Source organism: Eubalaena glacialis, chromosome 15 (assembly GCF_028564815.1).
Source record: "Eubalaena glacialis isolate mEubGla1 chromosome 15, mEubGla1.1.hap2.+ XY, whole genome shotgun sequence".
Taxonomy (NCBI): Eukaryota; Metazoa; Chordata; class Mammalia; order Artiodactyla; family Balaenidae; genus Eubalaena; species Eubalaena glacialis.
In genome coordinates this window covers 77,974,816-77,992,720 of record NC_083730.1, presented here as the reverse complement: position 1 = coordinate 77,992,720, position 17,905 = coordinate 77,974,816, and the positions used below count along the sequence as shown (strand labels likewise).

Genomic DNA, 17,905 nt, shown 5'->3' with positions numbered 1-17,905 from the left:
TTGAGAGGGCCCACAGAAGATGAAAACCACGGAATAGTTTAAAACTGCCTAAACTTTGATGTGCTTCCCCCAGAAAACGTGGCTCCATCCAGGGTGGAAGTATTACTGGCTCAGGGTGTTTGAGCACAACCTCTGACTCAGACGAGGTAACCACTAGGAAGGCAGGCTTAAAAATAAAAATGAGAATAATAAAAATAAACAAATGAAAGAAAGTAAAAATGAAAATAGAAATAAGAATATAAGAAAACAAAGTGAGTGGAGAAATCAGTAGCTAAACACTGCAGGCAAAACTCAGATATTAGACTTAGCAGATGAAGACTTCAAAGCAGCCTTTAGAACTAAATTCAAAGAACTAAAGGAAACCATGTTTAAAAGATTAAAGAAAAGTATGATGACCATGATTAAACAGAGAATTTCAACACAGAATTTATTTAAAAAAAAAAAAAAGATGAAGAACCAGTTGGAAATTCTGGATTTGAAAAGTTCAATGACTGAAGAGAAAAAATCCCTGGAGTAGCTCTATAGCAGATTTGAGATGGTGGGAGAAATAATCAGCAAACTTGGATATAGATGGATAGAGTTATTCTATCTGAAGAATAGAAGAAGACACTTTTAAGGAACACTGGTCAGATACTTTGTAGAATTTCCCTCAGTTTGGGGTCATCTGTTGTTTTCTCCTTTCAAACTGAGGTTATAGATTTGGGGGAAGAATACCACAGAGGTGAAGTGCTTTTCTCATTACATCATATCACAGGGTACATGATAGCAACATGACTTATTACTAGTGATATTAAAATTGATCACTTGGTTTAAATGCCAGCTTTCTTCACTGCAGAGTGAAGAAAGCTTCTTCACCTTCCATATTCAGTTTGTTAGAAGCAAGACATTAAGCCCACACTCATGGGAAGGGGAATTAAGCTCCACCTCCTGGGAGGAAAAACATCAGAGACATATGTTAATTACCACAGTAATTAATATTTTGGAGGAGGTGATACTTTGAGACTTTGGAATTATCTATTAGATTTTCTGTTTCTTCTTGTGTTCATCTTGGTAGTTGTGTCTTTCTAGAAATTTGTGCATTTTATCTAAGTTTTCTTATTTGTTGGCATAAAGTTGCTCCTAGTATTATAACTAGTTTAATTTTTATAGGGTCAGTAGTAATTTCTCTGCTTTCACTCTTGATTTTGGTATTTGTATAAATTTACTAAAAAACATTGTTTTGTGCACTTAGAATGGGTGAACTTCATGGTATGTGTAAATTGTATCTTGTAAAACAGCAAAAAAGAAGAAATTTATATATTGTGACTCCCTAATTATTATCTCCAAGCCTCTTGCCTCAACTCCAATCTATGTATTCGTCTCCACTTGGATATCTAACATCTTCAACTTAACATGTCAAAAACAAACTCCCTGTATCTCCCCGCTACAAATCTATACCTACCGAGTCCTCCATATTCCAGTATATGGATCACTATTCTTTCATATGCTCAGACCAAAAAATTACGGTTATCTTTGACTTTCTTTCTCTAATACCCCACATCCAAATGGACATCAGCAAATCCTGTCAGCTCCCATCTTCAAGATGTATTCCAAGTCTAACCATTTCCCTCTATCTCTGCTGCTACAACTCTAGTCTAGGCCATCATCTTCACCCGGATTATCATAGTAGCCCCCTCACTGGTCTTCCTACTTCCCCTGCAGTCGCCCTCCTCCACCCTGCTTAGGCTTATCTCCACACAGCAGCCAGAGTCTTTTACAATCTACATAGTCAGATCTGTCACTCTTCTGCTCAGACACCTCCACTGGCTTCCCATCTAACTCAGAATGAAATTTAAAGACCTCAGTTATTTGGGTAGATCCCAAAGCTACCTTTCAAAAAGTGTTTGGTGAAGATGAACAATACTAACCTGAATTCTGTTGTTGTAAGATCAAGGACTCATAAAGGCACAGAAGAGAGGGGGACCCAGCCAGGCCTTAGGGTTAATATGCAATTGAAAAGTTTAGTTTTGGCAAGGTTTACCTTCCGATAGGTTTTCCTTGAGTCCTTTCCTCATAGCTAACGGTGCCCACAATCCTTTTGCAGCTCTAAGGTTACCCCACCGAAGCCTGACTCTCCAAGGTTACCTACTTTCTTGTTTCTTTTATGCAGTTCATTTCAGCTGGTTTAAGGAAAAAAGCAATCTTTTTTTCCTGTACTTTGCCTGTTTAGATTATTTTCACCTCCATTCCCTGAATGTCTGTAACTATCATGAGGCATTTATTATTATATAAGAGGATGCTTGTCAATTCTCTTTAACCAAGGTTGAACTGATGTCTGTCTAGGCTGTGGTGACTAAATGAGATCAAAATGTTTGAGGTACCGTGGGAGGAGATATTTCTCGGCTGGGGAGGGTGGTGGGTTTTACCAGAGAGGAGCCATAGAAGATGAAGAGATTTTTCTAGAATAGTTACCACCATGGGATCTGAGCTGAGATAGCCTGAATTCAAATCCCAGCTCTACCATTTAGTAACTGTGTGACCTAGGGTGAGTTACTGAACCTCTCTAATTCTTGAGTCACTCCTCTACAAAACAGGGCTAAAATAGTCTAAGTTGATAATGATATTGTAAGGTAAAGCATGTAAAGCATTCAGCCCATTGTCTAGCATATAGAAAGGACTCAAGAAGTGGTAGCTACTTATACTCTTTAAAAAAATGGAAATTTCCAAGTGTTTTCACCCCAGCATTCTGTGGCAGGGAAAAAGGTTCTCCAGCAGTAGTGGGAGAGATTGGAGCCAAGATAGTCCCTTCTGGTGGGCATGCACCTTTTGCAAGTCAGAGGTATGTTCCTTGGTGGCCACCCAGAGATGTCTTTCCTCACGGACTTTCCTTTTCATCTTCTAGAAGAGGCTATAACCACGAATGAGGTTATAAACCAATTATTGCACCACGTTGGTGCGATGTGCATACACCAACTCAATCTTCTTGCTACCAACCCCAATCTTCCAATCACAAGTGTCTTGGGCAAGCAGCATCCAATTGAAGCACACCATCTTAGCAGTATTTGTGACATTATGGAGAAGGCCATGGTTAATGGAGACACCTGTATCATACGCTGCATTCTCGTTGTCTTTCAGGTAAATACACTGTTTTGAGATAAATAAAATAGAGAAAAAGAAACACAAACCTTGGCTTCAGTCAGCTAATTTCTTTTTTTTTTTTTTTAATTAATAAATTTATTTATTTTTGTCTGCGTTGGGTCTTAGTTGCTGTGTGCGGGCTTTCTCTAGTTGTGGCGAGCGGGGGCTTCTCTTCATTGCAGTGCACGGGCTCTAAGTGCGTGGGCTTCAGTAGTCATGGCTCGCAGGCTTTAGAGCGCAGGCTCAGTAGTTGTGGTGCACGGGCTTAGTTGCTCCACAGCATGTGGGATCTTCCCGGACCAGGGATCGAACCTGTGTCTCCTGCATTGGCAGGTGGATTCTTATCCACTGTGCCACCAGGGAAGCCCAGTCAGCTAATTTCTACCAGAAGAAAAATGTAATAACATTCCTGTTTTGCATCTTACCACGTTCTAATCCTGTAATTAGAATTATCATCATATTCATAGCACTGCAGTTAATGGAGTATTGCTATATGTATTGATAGCTCATTGCAATTAATATATGTAAAGTATTTACTATAATTATACCATTACACAATAGAAGCGATTGTGGTTAAAAATCCACCTGGGTATTTATTCATAAGAATAACTAGCGTGAAAAAAAAAAGAATAACTAGCGTGTTCTTTCTTCATAGGGATAATTTTATCCCCAGTAGAATTAGCATTTTCAGATATACCCCTTATGTTTCTGTAGGTGGTGTTTAAATTTTTCTTCAGCCCACAAACTGAAAGAAATCGAGACATCATTCGACGGTCGGGGTTGCTTCTTTGGCAGTTGTTGATGGCACCAAAAGATCAAATTTGCCCTGAAATTCAGAAGGAAGTCTGCCTTGCCATCAGGTAATCAGCACCTGATTTTCTCAGTGCTCTCTGCAGAAGGCTTCTCCTGCACTGCATTGTAACTTTCCCTTCAGACTGGTAGCCTGGATGTCTCTTACCCCATCCCACAGTCAGGACCTCACGTGTAGAGGATAATTTAACTGGAGAGAAGTTTGTGACCCCACTCCCAGAGGACTCAAGCTGTCCATGTACATACACTCCTCATCTCACTTTCGGATCTTAAAACAGACACAGAAAAAAATCCCTTTAAATAGATATTTTGGTGGTTTGCAAGTGGATGTTCTTCTCATTTGGGTCAAAGTGTGGCAAAGTGGTTAAGAAACAGGCTTTGGCAGCAGATAGACCTGGATTCTAGTCTTTGCTCTGCCACTGACTTCCCAAATGATTTTTTGGCACATTCTGCATACAGCTGGTTAGACTACATTGACTTTTTTTTTTTAATTAATTTTTATTGGGGTATAGTTGCTTTACAATGTTGGGTTAGTTTCTACTGTACAGCAAAGTGAATCAGCTATACGTATACATATCTCCCCTCTTTTTTGGATTTCCATACATTGACTTTTTATAGCTCAATTCTCTTTAACCAGTTCTGCATCTAGCCTCGGATAAGTTATCATTTTGGTAATTCACAAATAGGAGAAGGAGAGGGATACTGTTTATCAGGGAGGTCATTGGACTATATCACAACAGTGAATTTAGTTTCAGTTACTTTCTTAGTGGTGAAACTGTACTCAAACTGGCATCTTTTAATAAAAATTTAAATATTTAGAGTTTGGATTTTCTAGAACATGTTTAAAAGCTTCTCGACTTTTCTGTCATTTCAGCTCTGGTTTAAATATCTTGTACCCAGGTGAAACTGAAATCAATAACTTACTTAAGCTGGTCTTAACAGAAGGTGAGAATTATCCTTTAATTACCCTTGAAAAAACATCCTTTTTTGTCCCTAAGGAAATGACTGAATTTAAAATTTTTTTTCTTCATATCTGTTAGTCAACATTATTTTATAAACTTCCCTCTTAGGACTGCTTTTGCTGCATCGCCTAAGTTTTGGGTCGTCATGTTTTTGTTGTCATTTGTTTCTATGTATTGTTTGATTTCCTCTTTGATTTCTTCAGTGATCTCTTGGTTATTTAGTAGCAGATTGTTTAGCCTCGTGTGTTTGTGTTTTCTACAGTTTTTTTCCTGTAATTGATTTCTAATCTCATAGTGTTGTGGTTGGAAAAGATGCTTGATATGATTTCAGTTTTCTTAAAATTACTGAGGCTTGATCTCAGTGTTATTTTTAAAATGCACATATGCCAACACTTAAACTAGATTGAAAGCAGAAACCATGTTCTATGTATTGTCAAGCTTTATAAACCTCTTTCTATCCCCACTGTGTAGCATAATGTACCTGACTGTAGATGTTTAATGAACGTTAAAGATAATGATTTCTTGGGATTTCTAAGCCAGTTTTTTCCCCACACATTAAAATCCAACTTTTAAAGTTAGACTCAACGACAACGACAAAATTCACCATGTTAAAGACACCCTGCATTTATAAGCAACATTAGTTTGAGGAATTAGAAATTACACTTCCTGAAATATCAAGACAGTAACTACACCTAAATCAGGATGTACTGGTTAAAGAAAGTCTGATTGGTTGTGATGTAGTTTTTGCTGCTGTTGTTTGTGTAAGTACATATGCCTGGTGCCCCTAGATTGTCGACAGTCTGCTCGTTTAAAAACTTTTTTAAAAGAACATCAGTTTTCTAAGTGTAATTATCAAGGTAGTTTATGGAACTTTGTTCTGTGTTAGGAGAGAGAAACAGCGGCCTCTCCCAGCTACGGGATGTGATCCTAACCAATTTAGCTGAACAGCTTCAAAACAACCGATTTGGCAGTGAGGAGGATGATCATTACAGGTGATGTGATGTTATGTTATTCACTGCTAGCCTTTTCTATGTGTTTTTCTCAGTAATTAATTTACAGTTAAATGTGTTTAATCAACTTCAGTCTCCTATAATATCTTATATGATAATTGGTGTGTTAAGTCTAAACTGTGGATCAGTTGAAAGATAATAAATCCCACAGTTGCCCTAAGAAATGATAATAGCACATTTCAGTTTAATGAGTAAAATAACTTGAGCCTGGACGAAGGGTACTTAGCAGAAATAACAGACGGAGCTTATTTAAGAAATCTTGGTGGAGGGTGTCATCAAATTGCTGGTCTGTGAGAGAGGGTGAAGGTGTGGTTCGAGCTGGAGAGGGGAAGAAGGTGTGTCTCTGCTATTTATAAAATTCTTGAACTAGGTGCTTAAGTACCGTTGTGTTTCCATAAATTTGATTTAGATAATAATATACCTAGTTGTTAGAATCGTTACTGAGTAAGATGATTTACTTAGAGAACCAGTGAATTTTGTATCTTCTATTTGTCATCTTGTACCCATTGTATAAATTTTTTCCTTTTATTATTAAACCATTAGTATCTTATTGTTACATTTTTCCTGCATTTTAAAGACTAAATGACGAACTTTTACACTACATTCTGAAGATTGTTGTACGAGAATCCTGTATCTTAATCACCAAGTGCCAAACTGTCTCTAAAGATGATTTTCAGAAACTCCTTTCAACTGTGCCTGTAAGTAAAAATGTGTTTAATGAAAGCAAAATTATATCAAGTTTCCCTGTTTTCATTTTACTGTATTGAAGTGTGTGTGTACATACATACTTATACTTTGCAAGGACAGACTTAATTGATGAAAGTCAATGAATGACTGTGCTTGTCTTAGAAATGTAGAACTAGACAAATCCACTTCAAGGACTTTCTCCAAAGACTTTATTCCTCCTGCTTAAATGTCTTGATGCAATAAATTGTTAGACTGAATTTGGATGTTTTCATTGTGTTTAAAATACTGGGGATTTCCCTTCTATTACTTTTTAATTTAGCATTGTTTTCTAAACCATAAGTGTTTTACAGAGAAAAAGATTCTTTTAAGGGTTTGGGTAGAGTCTTCTCTCATGGAGATGCATGTGAGGGGAGGAGTGGTAGGAAGAATTAATTATTAAGAGGCAAAAATTCAAGTATCGGAGTGATTAGTGAGAAATATGTAGCAGAAGGCAGAAAGTTATGGTAAATGTGTCAAATTATGTATCAAAAGCCATGTGGAAATAAGTCACCTGAGAAACTAACTTGGTCTGTTTTCTGTACTTTCTCTTTTGCTTCCCTTGTCGAAATCTTTAAAAAACATGAGGATTACGTGAGCCCTTCTTTCAGTAGGGTTTAGGTCATTTAAATGCCCTTATTTGTATTAAAGGCTGCATCCTCCTGCCTGCGCTATCTGATGGCAGTTCAGAACCACCTTCTCAGTAACACTGTTTTGATTAAACCTGATGAGAATGATGACAGTGACAACTCCTTGCAGGGAGAGACATTGAAGGTACAGGTAAACACCAAGCTTTATTCTAACGATGCTTTCTACCCAGTGTGTAAAGCACAGCTTAAATGGCTAAATTTCTGTGTATTATGACGTCAGATTTCACCATGTGGCTTATATTTTTGTGCGAGGTAATATTAGGTCGCTCATTTCATAGATTTTTATGTCATTGCACAGTGGCTACCATATTTGTGACACTCTCATAATGTGTTATCCACGTGCTCCTGTCAGTCTTTTTGTGCCTTTGTTTATTTTCATCTCTTTTTAAGAACTATAAAATATGGCACTTACAAGTGATCTCATATGCACCTGAAAGTTTTATATATAAATATATATATCTGTATGTATATGTATATATGTACAGATAAATAAATCAGGGAGCATAACATTTTAAACAGTTTTGACATTTTGGCTGGTTTATTATGTTCTCTTGATTCAAATAATTTAAAAAGTTGATAATTTTCTCACAATCCTTATGTTGAATAATTTCTGAACCTATAGTTCATTCCATTTTCGGTAATTATTTTTATGTTAGCTTCTGTGTAAACTCAATAATTTGTTCCCACATGGCAATTTATAGCAATCCACAGATTTTTTTTTTATAGCCGTGGTTGTTATAATTTTGACAGATGCTTGAGGCTGTTGTTTGCGTTGCTCTTCAGAATTTTATCTTTGTGGGAGAATTAGAGAAATCAATAACTTGATTCTTCCTTAAAATGTTGACTAAAACACACTGAAAAATTAACTAAGGAAGCCATAGTTAAAGATAAAAGCCACTATAGTTTGCCCTTTTCTTACCCCTTTTGTGCATACATACTATATAAATAAGAGATTTCACATATCTGCTAGTTCATATTTATGGGTTTATCTCATTATGTAATCAATTTTTAAACAGGCAGAAATACCTGAATTAATCATTTAAATTGCTGACACTATTTATTAACTTATCTTGCCTTAGTTTCCTAATCAGTAAAAAGGGGCCATAACATCTCCCTTGTGAGGCTGCAGTGAGGATTAGAGCTGAGGCCTGTGCAGTAGCTGGATGTGCTGCTGCTGGCGTGTAGTCAGTAGGTGAAGGCTGATAGGATTAGTATGACTTAAGCCATGATTTTTCTCATCTAGTCAGTTCAGAATTCCTTTTCTCTTAATGATAAAAATATCTAAATAATACCCCAAAAAGACTCCAGAAAATTCCAACAATGAAAACCAATGTTTTTTATTTGAAAGGCTAAATGTTATAAATTCTTAATTAACCCATGGAAGGAAATACTCTTGGTAAAGGCAGAGTAGGCTGGCTTGTCTAGGAATTCTGGGAAAAATAAAAGATATAGATTTCACCTAAAGGGTTAGTTTGGTTGTATTTTTTTTTCCCCTAATAGAAAATAACTGTAAACTAAACATTTCTATGATCTTAACTAGTGTTTCTTAACACATTATTTAGTATTTGTACTCCCATGAACTCTCCAATAGTTATTTTTAATGTTTAATAGCCTGTAACTGCCTGCTACTTTAGTTGAATTTTTTAACTTGCCTGTTTTCAAGTGTAATGGTTTAAATCATTAAGTAAAAAGGTCACTTGTACTGTTTCAGAATGTTGTGTTTTTGTCTCATTTTATTCACCGCCTATACATGCGCCTTTTACTGTTCTGTTTTTCTCTTTAGCTATCCTCATACCACCCAAGGCAATCTTCCACCTGGACATTTTCTGGGCTGGCCACCGGGAGCTCTCTTGTGCTGGAGGGGATGGGAGAAATGCCTTTTCTCCTAGGGACTCGGTGTGCTCCCCGTGAAATACTGCGTATTTCTGTCAGCACTCCAGACCTTAGCCTCCCAACTCAAATTGTTACTTGCCATCCTAGCGGAACTTACTGCTTTGGGCTTATTCTGGCCACCTCATTATTTAATTTGGAAATGCATCATTAAATACATCATTTCATGTTGTCATTGTAAGTGTATATTCATCACAAAGCTTAAAAATAATTTTATGATATTTTCTACCTAGGAGCTAAAGGTCAGTATTTTGGCTCTTGCCACCCAAATCCTGACTGGATGTGATGAAGTGTTGGAAATGCTACAGCAGGTCACAACTGCCCTCATAAATAGTGACATAGCTGACCGGGAGCAGAGGTGAGGAAATGGGTTGTGAACTGTGACCTGCTGCCATTCAGGAAGAAGAATTTGCTTATGAAAGCGAAATCTTTGAGAAGAGAACATCAAATGTTCATTTAATATAGAGGGATCTTTGTGAGAATAGGTTGAAATGGCAAGTGTTTCAAAGCCAAACACAGTTGAACTTTCAATTAATGGTGCTTTTAGGTGGGACTGGGCTGACAGCCATGATCTAAGGGTAGCAAGGTGTGGTGGACACCATCGTCTCTGTCACTTGGGTCTTCTACCATCATCACTCCCAAATTGGCCTTTCCTTTAATTATCTAACTCAGCACTATGTGCACTTAGTTCCCTTATGGTAAGTACTTCAGGGAGGTAGAAGTGACTTAGTGATACAGATAATTAACTGCTATGCAAAAGATGACACTGATGTGATATCTCAAGATTTTACTGTAATTTTATTTCTCCAAATACAGGAGTAATCTATGTAGAGGGTAAACTTCTCTTTCCTAGTACTAAAGCTCTTTCTCCGTACTCCCCATTAAAATTTCTGCTGTGGTTTGTTGTCAAAGATGAGTTACATCCTGTGTTTATTGATGATTTCAGTGTTGAGATGCTGATCTGAAACAATCATGCAGTGTGTTTTTCCTCCAGTAACCCTGTCTGTCCCATGTCCCTGTTTCTCGCCCACTCCCAGAGAGTAGGTGGGAAGGTTGGAACTGAGAACAATATAATCCAGAAAGGTGTTGCACTGGGGCTTGTTAGGACGTGTAAGGTTCACTGCTGGCACGTGGTGCAGATCTGCCCTGGGGAGGAAGTACAGTCTGAGAGCCGGGGAGACGTGGGGGTTGTTTCCGGTTCCAGCCCCAGTACCCTAAGCAGTTTTAGAGAATTTACATAACGCACATGTTTCTTCGGGTGAGTCATATACCTTAATTCTTCTAGCAGAGGATTGGGATATTAAGAGTGTGATTTTAGGTGATCATTTCATAATATACACATATATCAAATCATTAATTGTACATCTTAAATTTATACAGTGATGTCAGTTATATATCAGTAAAACCGGGGGGGGCGGTGGAAAGAACGTGATTTTAAAGGCAGATTAAAAATCTGCCTGCCTCTGTCCCCCACATGAACCAGTTTCTCTAGGCCAGAAGTGGGTATCGCTGCTCTGGGCAGCTGAGTCAGTGTTGTAGCCATTCACTGGCTCCTCATCAGGAACTCAGTGCAGCACTGTGACCTGCAGCCCCAGAGGCAAGGAGACTTGGCAGGTGGTAACTAGAGTAGCTGTTTGCATTTTAGAACCCATTTATAAAGTGCTTCGAAGGTGCTGTGAAATGCACCATGTAAACTTTTTGGGGGGCAAAATCATAGGTCGGAGGTGAAATCTATTACTAGATTTCTGTTCTCTCCCTCTCCCTCGTGGTAGGTGGGAAATTTGTAGACTGAATTGCTGTAACGGTAAGTGCTTAGCTAGTTTAAGGAGGTGCAGTTTAAGAGAATTTGTTAGATAAGAATGACAATAGTAGCTTCTTTGCATGCTTGGGAACTGCTTAAGCTGTGTGTTTTCTTGAACTTTTGTAGGTTAAAAGGCTTGGAACAAGTTACTAAGGCTACTATGCTCGGTCACCTTCTTCCTGTGTTACTGACCTCCCTGATGCATCCAAATTTACAGACTCTGACCATGGCCGATGCCCTGATGCCTCAGCTAGTGCAGCTGGTACTTTATACCAGTCAGGTATGATCCTAGGCGTGCCAAAGTGAACTGCTCTTCAGGAGCAGGAAATAAAGCGAAATAAAGATGGAATGAAGAAAAACATTGCGTCATAAAAATAAGCTGAAATATTAAAGGAAAACATTTAATTTGTTTGACTAAATTACTTACTGCACTCTTTTAACAAATATTAATTGCCGGTCAGCTGTAAAAATGCTGTCTACGATGCAACTGAGATCCTATCATTATGTTTAGTCTCCTGAGCCCTTGCTGGATATTAGTAACTAATATAAATGATATATTCCGTTCCAGTGTTAAATAAAACAATATTAAGTGGTCTAAGTAGCAAAGCATTTCTTAGTGAAAGAGAGCAGGCTAGGATTGTAAAAAGATGATTTAAGTGAGAATTCTAAGTTTGGCTGTAGTACCATCCCAATAACTGACAAGTAAGCACTTTAGGACATGATGATTTTGTGTTTCAGACGGCTTTGTTGCTCAAAACCCAGTGTCCGGTTTTTGCTGAGGTGGGCTATTCCCCATGTGGTGCATCAGACCAGAAGGGCAGGCTGTTCCCCGATGAGAGGTAAGGGATGCTGCTTCCTTGCAGGAACCTCTGCCACGTTTTCTTCTGGTGAAAGCCTAGTACTCCTTTTACAGCAATGATTTTTCTAACTGGGAAAAGAAAGAGACTTCAGGGGCAAAATTTTACAGATAATTGTAGAATTGCTTTGGAGATTATAGGAACAGGTTAGAACAAATTTCCCCACAGATCAAGAGATTAGTTCAAAATTGAAAAGTTCTCATATACAAATAATGGAGATGTTTGACTTTGGCAAACAGTTTGACAGTTTTTTAAAAAGTAAACGTACATCTACCATATGACCCAGCTATTCCACTTCTAGGTATGTACACAAAAGAAAAGAAAGCATAGATTCTTTGTGAAGGTTCATTAACAGCTTTAGTTAGAATAGGCCAAAACAAGAAACAACTCAAATGTCCATCAACAAGTAAAAGGGTGACACACTGTGGTATATGCATACAATGGACTCCTACTCAGCAATAAAAAGGAATGAACTACTGATATTTTCAACAACACAGATGAGTCTTAGAATACTTACGCTCAGTGAAAGAAGCCAGAGCCACCTAAGAAGTATAAACTGTATGATTCTATTTATATAAAACTCTAGAAAATACAAAGTAATTTCTAGTGAAAGAAAGCAAAGAAGTGATCACCTGGATTACCAAGAGGACGGAGGAAACTTCACAGGTGTATACATATGGCCAAATGTACCAAATTGTACACTTTAAATATATGCCATTTATTATATGTCAATTACATCTCACTAAAGCCGTCTTTAAAAACATTGATCAGAAAGGAAGGACTTCCGGGTTTCTCTAGAGCAGCGTGCTGTCCAGTTGAGCTTTGTGCGGTGATGAAAGTTTGTATCTTTGTTGTTCGGTGCTGTTGGCCACGGCCACATGCTGTTACTGAGCACTTGCTGTGTGGCCAATGTGAACAAGAAACTGAATTTTACGCTGTATTTCATTTAGATTCAACTTAAATGGCCACATTTGACTAAGTAGCCCCCACATTGGATAGTGCAGAGCTGAAAGGGAGTAAGAGAATTCCACAACAGCTAAGTTTAGGGTACAGGAGTTTGTATTCCACAGCCTTGAGCTGTGAAGTCCTTGAGAGTTCAAATACAGTAGAGAAGAGGACCTTTGAAGGCACTTTAGTAAAAATTATAGTACAAGTAGTCATGCAGACTCATGGGTTTTTCAACAATTGACATTTAGATATAAACAAAAGGAAACTTTACAGGACACTTCCTGTGGGATTTGGAAAGTGGCCAATCTTAAAGGTCCTTTACAGTATCTTCCCCCCCACCCCCGCCTGCCGCCCCGAGGAATTTTAAATGAGAGTTGGCAAGATCTTCTCCTGGATATGAATTGGGATTCCCCCTTGAAAAAAGGGGGGAAAATGCAAATATATTGTCTAACAAAGAGAAAAGAACCTTAGATATAGGAATGTTAAAAATGTTTCTGGTTACAGTGTTGTCATACTGTATGTTGTGGAAAATTAAAGCAAAATTTCTTAACCTTTTGTATTTTATTGTGTATACATTTTCCTTTCCTTGCTGTTAAGCTCAATCACTTTCTCTTTGTCTGGTTTTAGAATGCTGGAAGAGAAGGAAGAGCCAGGGTTTCTCACTGGTTTAAAGATTCCTGCTCCATGGGCTGCTGGGAAGACTGTGGAAACAGTCCATCCTGTCAGAGACAACTATAAATTTAAAGAAACTGTCCATATCCCCGGAGCTCGCTGCCTATACCTTAGATTTGATAGCAGATGCTCTTCACAATATGACTATGACAAAGTAAGCAAGAACTGATTTAGTATTGGTTTCACCTCTAGTAAGCTGATTTCTTAGATGCTTCTTATTTTTCTTTGCTGCTGGTCACCATTCTTGACTTATTTCTGTCTGCAGATATATCTTAGGAGAGCTTCCTAAGATAATGCCTTGAAGGGTAGTGACTGGGGGAGTCAGAGCCAGCACCTCTGCGGTCTAAGAACAGTGTTTTAATGACGTGTTGAAAGTGGACTTTTGTAAGCTTTCAAAGATGTAGATCCAAGTCAAAGGAAATTTTCTTTTCCATGCTGTTTCACTCTTGCCTTCCCTCTGTGCTTGGAATTCCTGTAGATGTGGGTGTCCATTCATCTAAAAAGGTCTTACTGCCCAATTCTTGGGGCTTCTCATGTATCTTTTGGGAGAAGGTGGCTTTTTAGAAGGGTTTCAGATGTGCCTAGGATCTGGTTTATATTTATTTAAATTATTTGTTCTTCTTTGCCATTACCTCAGGGCCCACATAGATTTTGAGGAAGTATAGTTTCCAACCTAGTGGCTGAACAATTATAAGTAAAAGGAAGCATTTTAGGGGTTGAAGTATTTTCTTCTGTCTCTAATTGTTGCATTGTAAACCATCGTGTTGAGCTTACGAGGAAAGGCTAATGAAATTGTGATATGTAACGTATAAGAACAACTGAAGGATTGTCTGATAGTGTTTTATGTACACAGGATTTTTTTTTGTAGATTGTTAGCTATCTTGTCTTTCTCTGTGAACTGTAAGGGCAAATGGTCTTAAATCCCATCAAGGGAGAGTTTTAGGGTAAAAATAGGGAACTTCTTAACTGTATATACTGAGATGGTGAAACACATTATTGGGCAAGTTATAGAATCCTCTTTCCCCTTATCTTTTAGGATAGTGAAGATTCCCAGATGTCTGGAGGGGTTTAAGACTTGCCCCTCAAACTCTCACCTTAGCTGGAAGCAAGAGAATTTAGAAAATTCTTTAGTGGGCCTTTCAAAAAATATATCTCCTGGCATCAGTCTGTCCCACTTCACAGCTCCTGGCAGTAGCTACCCCCATTTCCTACATTCAAATAATATGACTGTTTAAAATGGAAATGGAAGAGGTTGCCATTTTAGAGGATGTGATTTTGTTTCTCCTTTAAAAAGCAGTAACTTGCATCTTCTGATGTAAGCTAACCTCCACCTGCAGTAGACATTAGTGTTAAATGTGGAGGCTTACTACATGGATAAAAGTAACTCTTACTTTTCCAGTGGTCCCTGGCTGGTGTCCCCCAAAGGTGCAGAAGGTTAAGAAATCACAAAATGATTAAGCATCCAGGGCTAAAAGTGCAGCTTTTAGATCCAAACTGAGCTCAGAGGTGGTCAGAGTGTGCATTACAAGACAGAATTTGGTATTTACAGAAGCCAGAGCCTTATTCTTCCTGTGGAAGTATTTGAGTGCCAAATGATGTCTAAATGTTTTTTCTTCCATATTAGAAAGTTGGTTAATTGTATATAAATGAATAGCTTTTATTGAAGAAAAATATTGATACATGAAAACTGACCCAAGAAGAAGCAGCCCCCTTTCTGGCCCAAATTTGTGTCATTTCTTTTTATACCATTAAGCAACATTCTAAGAATATATGGCTTATTTTCAATTTGTTGCATTTTTTAAAATCCTTATTCATTGAATTTTTTTTTTTACTTTTATTTTTTATGTTAGATATAACCATCTTGCCATCTGTATTTGTTCACTTTATTAATTTTGGGGAGGATTTAAGGGGGCAAACTATACCTGTTATTAATGAGCTATATGTCATTACTTAGGATTAAAATAGCTACTTTTAAAAATACATATAATAGCTGAGTATAACTATTTTAATGTGAGGTCCCCAAGCCAATTAAATTGCAGTAATATTTGATACTACTCTGTGGCTGCCCTGTAAATACCAATGGCTGGTTGCATCTAAACAAGTATCACTTGTACCTAAAAAAAAAAAAAAAAAATCAGGAAATATTAGTTATAATGACACCAGTGCCTGGTTATAAATGTATTTTTAAACGAACATTTTTTTGCAGCCTTTTTATTTGTAGATGTTGTTTTTGTTTTTCTTTTACAGTCTAACAGTATATTTTCTGTTTTGAAGTTGGTGATATACGCGGGGCCTAACACAAACAGTAGGAAGGTTGCTGAGTATGGAGGCAACACACTGGGATATGGCAGCCGTAGTGTCTTAGGAACTGGTTGGCCGAAAGACTTGGTGAAGGTATGGTATCCACGCACATTTGCTTCCTAGAAAAGAAAATGAACTTGCATTCCCCGTGGGCCCAAGTATTAACTCTAATTCTAGAAGACATTTGCCATGGGGGCTTTTGTTGAGGTGGGGCTACCTTGGTAGGCCTGTAAACTCACTACTTTGTTCAGAATGACCCTCCTTTCACTCGTAAGGCATCAGACCCCTATCCGCTCCAGAACTTGTATCTATCTGTTCCATAGGTTACTCCATGGGCTGAGGTTGTCACAGCATTTCTTTCCCTGTCCATTGAAAGGACTGCTAGTTCTTCCCGCTCACTTGTTCTCTAGACTCCCTTATGATGGGTGTCCTAGAACCACAGGGCCATTGCCATTTTAAAATGTGGAATCAGTGTTTTCAAATGAATTGGGGCCTTTGGAGCAAAAATAACTATCCATTCTCAGACTGATGAGATTGGAGGCATGCTTTGTAATATGGGCCCTTGAACTATAACATATCTACCTAGAATATGAATATGAACTGAAATGCCCACTAAAACCTGAAAACCTCTCCAGAGTCTGCTCCCAGAGCCTTTCTCTCATGTATATTATGTACCCTCTTTTATTCAGCCATAGGCAGCAAGTTACCTCCAGAGGTATGGTCCAGATGTGTCCAAATCTGGATCAGCACAATACTTTTAATTGTTCTCTGATTTCCTGCATTTTGTTTCTTACTCATGGTATTGATTCAACAATACAGAGCAAGGTCTTTCATCACTCTCTCTGTGTTCTTCAAGCTACTGGCTATTTGCCCACCTTATTGGCACAAGTGAGGTGGTGAAATGGAGGAGGGGGAGGGCAGAAAGTGTAGAAATCTGAGGAATTTATTGAAATTACGTTCAAGATTTGATCTTTACTCTGACCCTGCTATTGGGCAATCGTGGCCATTTCACAGATGCCTCATTCCCAAAGCTACCTGGTCAGGAGAGACAGCTGAAAGGTTGGTGTCCAGATGAGAGGGGATGGAATCTGAATCAAAAAGCGAGTGAGAAAAGAAGTGAAATGTTGCTGTGGTCCTTCTGAAAGTAAATCTCTGAAATTCATTGCTCTCTTGAAAATTGTGTGTCTTGTTTTTAAAGTGCATTTTCCCCCCTTAAATTTTAAGGTGGAAGGAGATACAGTCACCTTCTCCTTTGAAATGAGAAGTGGCCGTGAACATAACACTCCCGATAAAGCTATGTGGGGCTTTGCTTGCACAGTTCGCGCTCAGGTACTTGAATCTAACCACTGCTATGGGCATAGTGTACTTTTTCCTGTGTGCCTTGGTTACATACATCATATTTGCCTTGGAAACAAGGCAAAATATGAGCTGCTGTTTCATCCATCTCTTCCATTTGGCAGTAGTAGACCACTAATAGAAGTAGTAGTTTTATGGAATAAAACTAGCTGGGACCTAAAATCAATACAGCACCACAGAAAGAATCCCTTGCTAGGGGCTCCGTCTTCAAAGCCTGGAGAGATGGTGTGCCTCCACCATCTTTCCAGAGGGTGAAGAAGACTCGAACACCTGGTAGAAGTGAGCCCTTGGATTCTGGGTTTTAAGAGTAGTAGAATCGGATTATTTTTATTCTGTTCCCAAAGGCTCTTCTTGCTAGTCTAGATCTGTCTCTGCTTAATTACTCATGTTACACTCTGTATATAGGTTTAGTCTGCTCCTTTTAACAGTACCAGTTACTTTCCTCCCAGGAATCTATTTAAATAAATTAAAACATATTTCAGACTTGGCGGTTGCTTAAGTTTAACCAAGCCAAGACTCTCTGGAGTGGGATTATCTGCTAGCATGTAAACTCCATGAGGGCAGGCATCTTTGTTTTGTTCTCTGCTTTATCTCAGGCACCTAGAACAATGGCTGGTACACAGTAGGCACTCAATAAATATTTATTGAATGAATTCAGTGTAATCATTGACAGCATCTTCGTTCAAGCACAGAATGGAGGTGACAAAACGAAATAGTGATTTATACCTGGATAGGTACAGCAGAGAGGAAGCTATCCAAAAAATCTTGCATGTGATTTATGCTGTTTCTAATATGGAGTCTTACTGAC

The 17,905-nt window shown here is 38.2% G+C and overlaps 1 protein-coding gene across 9 annotated transcripts in view; it reads left to right on the top strand.

Moving 5' to 3' along the window:
* The window catches only part of HECTD4 (HECT domain E3 ubiquitin protein ligase 4), a 194,701-nt gene that overhangs the window by 89,792 nt on the left and 87,004 nt on the right, over nt 1-17,905 (top strand). For 5 of the 9 annotated variants that reach the window (XM_061170216.1, XM_061170215.1, XM_061170214.1 and 2 more), the window contains 12 exons: nt 2,882-3,114; nt 3,832-3,977; nt 4,802-4,872; nt 5,776-5,881; nt 6,477-6,597; nt 7,274-7,402; nt 9,396-9,520; nt 11,090-11,243; nt 11,702-11,802; nt 13,396-13,594; nt 15,688-15,834; nt 16,966-17,070. In XM_061170216.1, coding sequence (XP_061026199.1) covers nt 2,882-3,114; nt 3,832-3,977; nt 4,802-4,872; nt 5,776-5,881; nt 6,477-6,597; nt 7,274-7,402; nt 9,396-9,520; nt 11,090-11,243; nt 11,702-11,802; nt 13,396-13,594; nt 15,688-15,834; nt 16,966-17,070 — 1,637 coding nt within the window. Of the gene's footprint in view, nt 1-2,881; nt 3,115-3,831; nt 3,978-4,801; nt 4,873-5,775; nt 5,882-6,476; nt 6,598-7,273; nt 7,403-9,395; nt 9,521-11,089; nt 11,244-11,701; nt 11,803-13,395; nt 13,595-15,687; nt 15,835-16,965; nt 17,071-17,905 lie in introns of those variants that run through there. The other 4 variants (XM_061170219.1, XM_061170217.1, XM_061170218.1 and 1 more) reach the window with 4 other exon arrangements.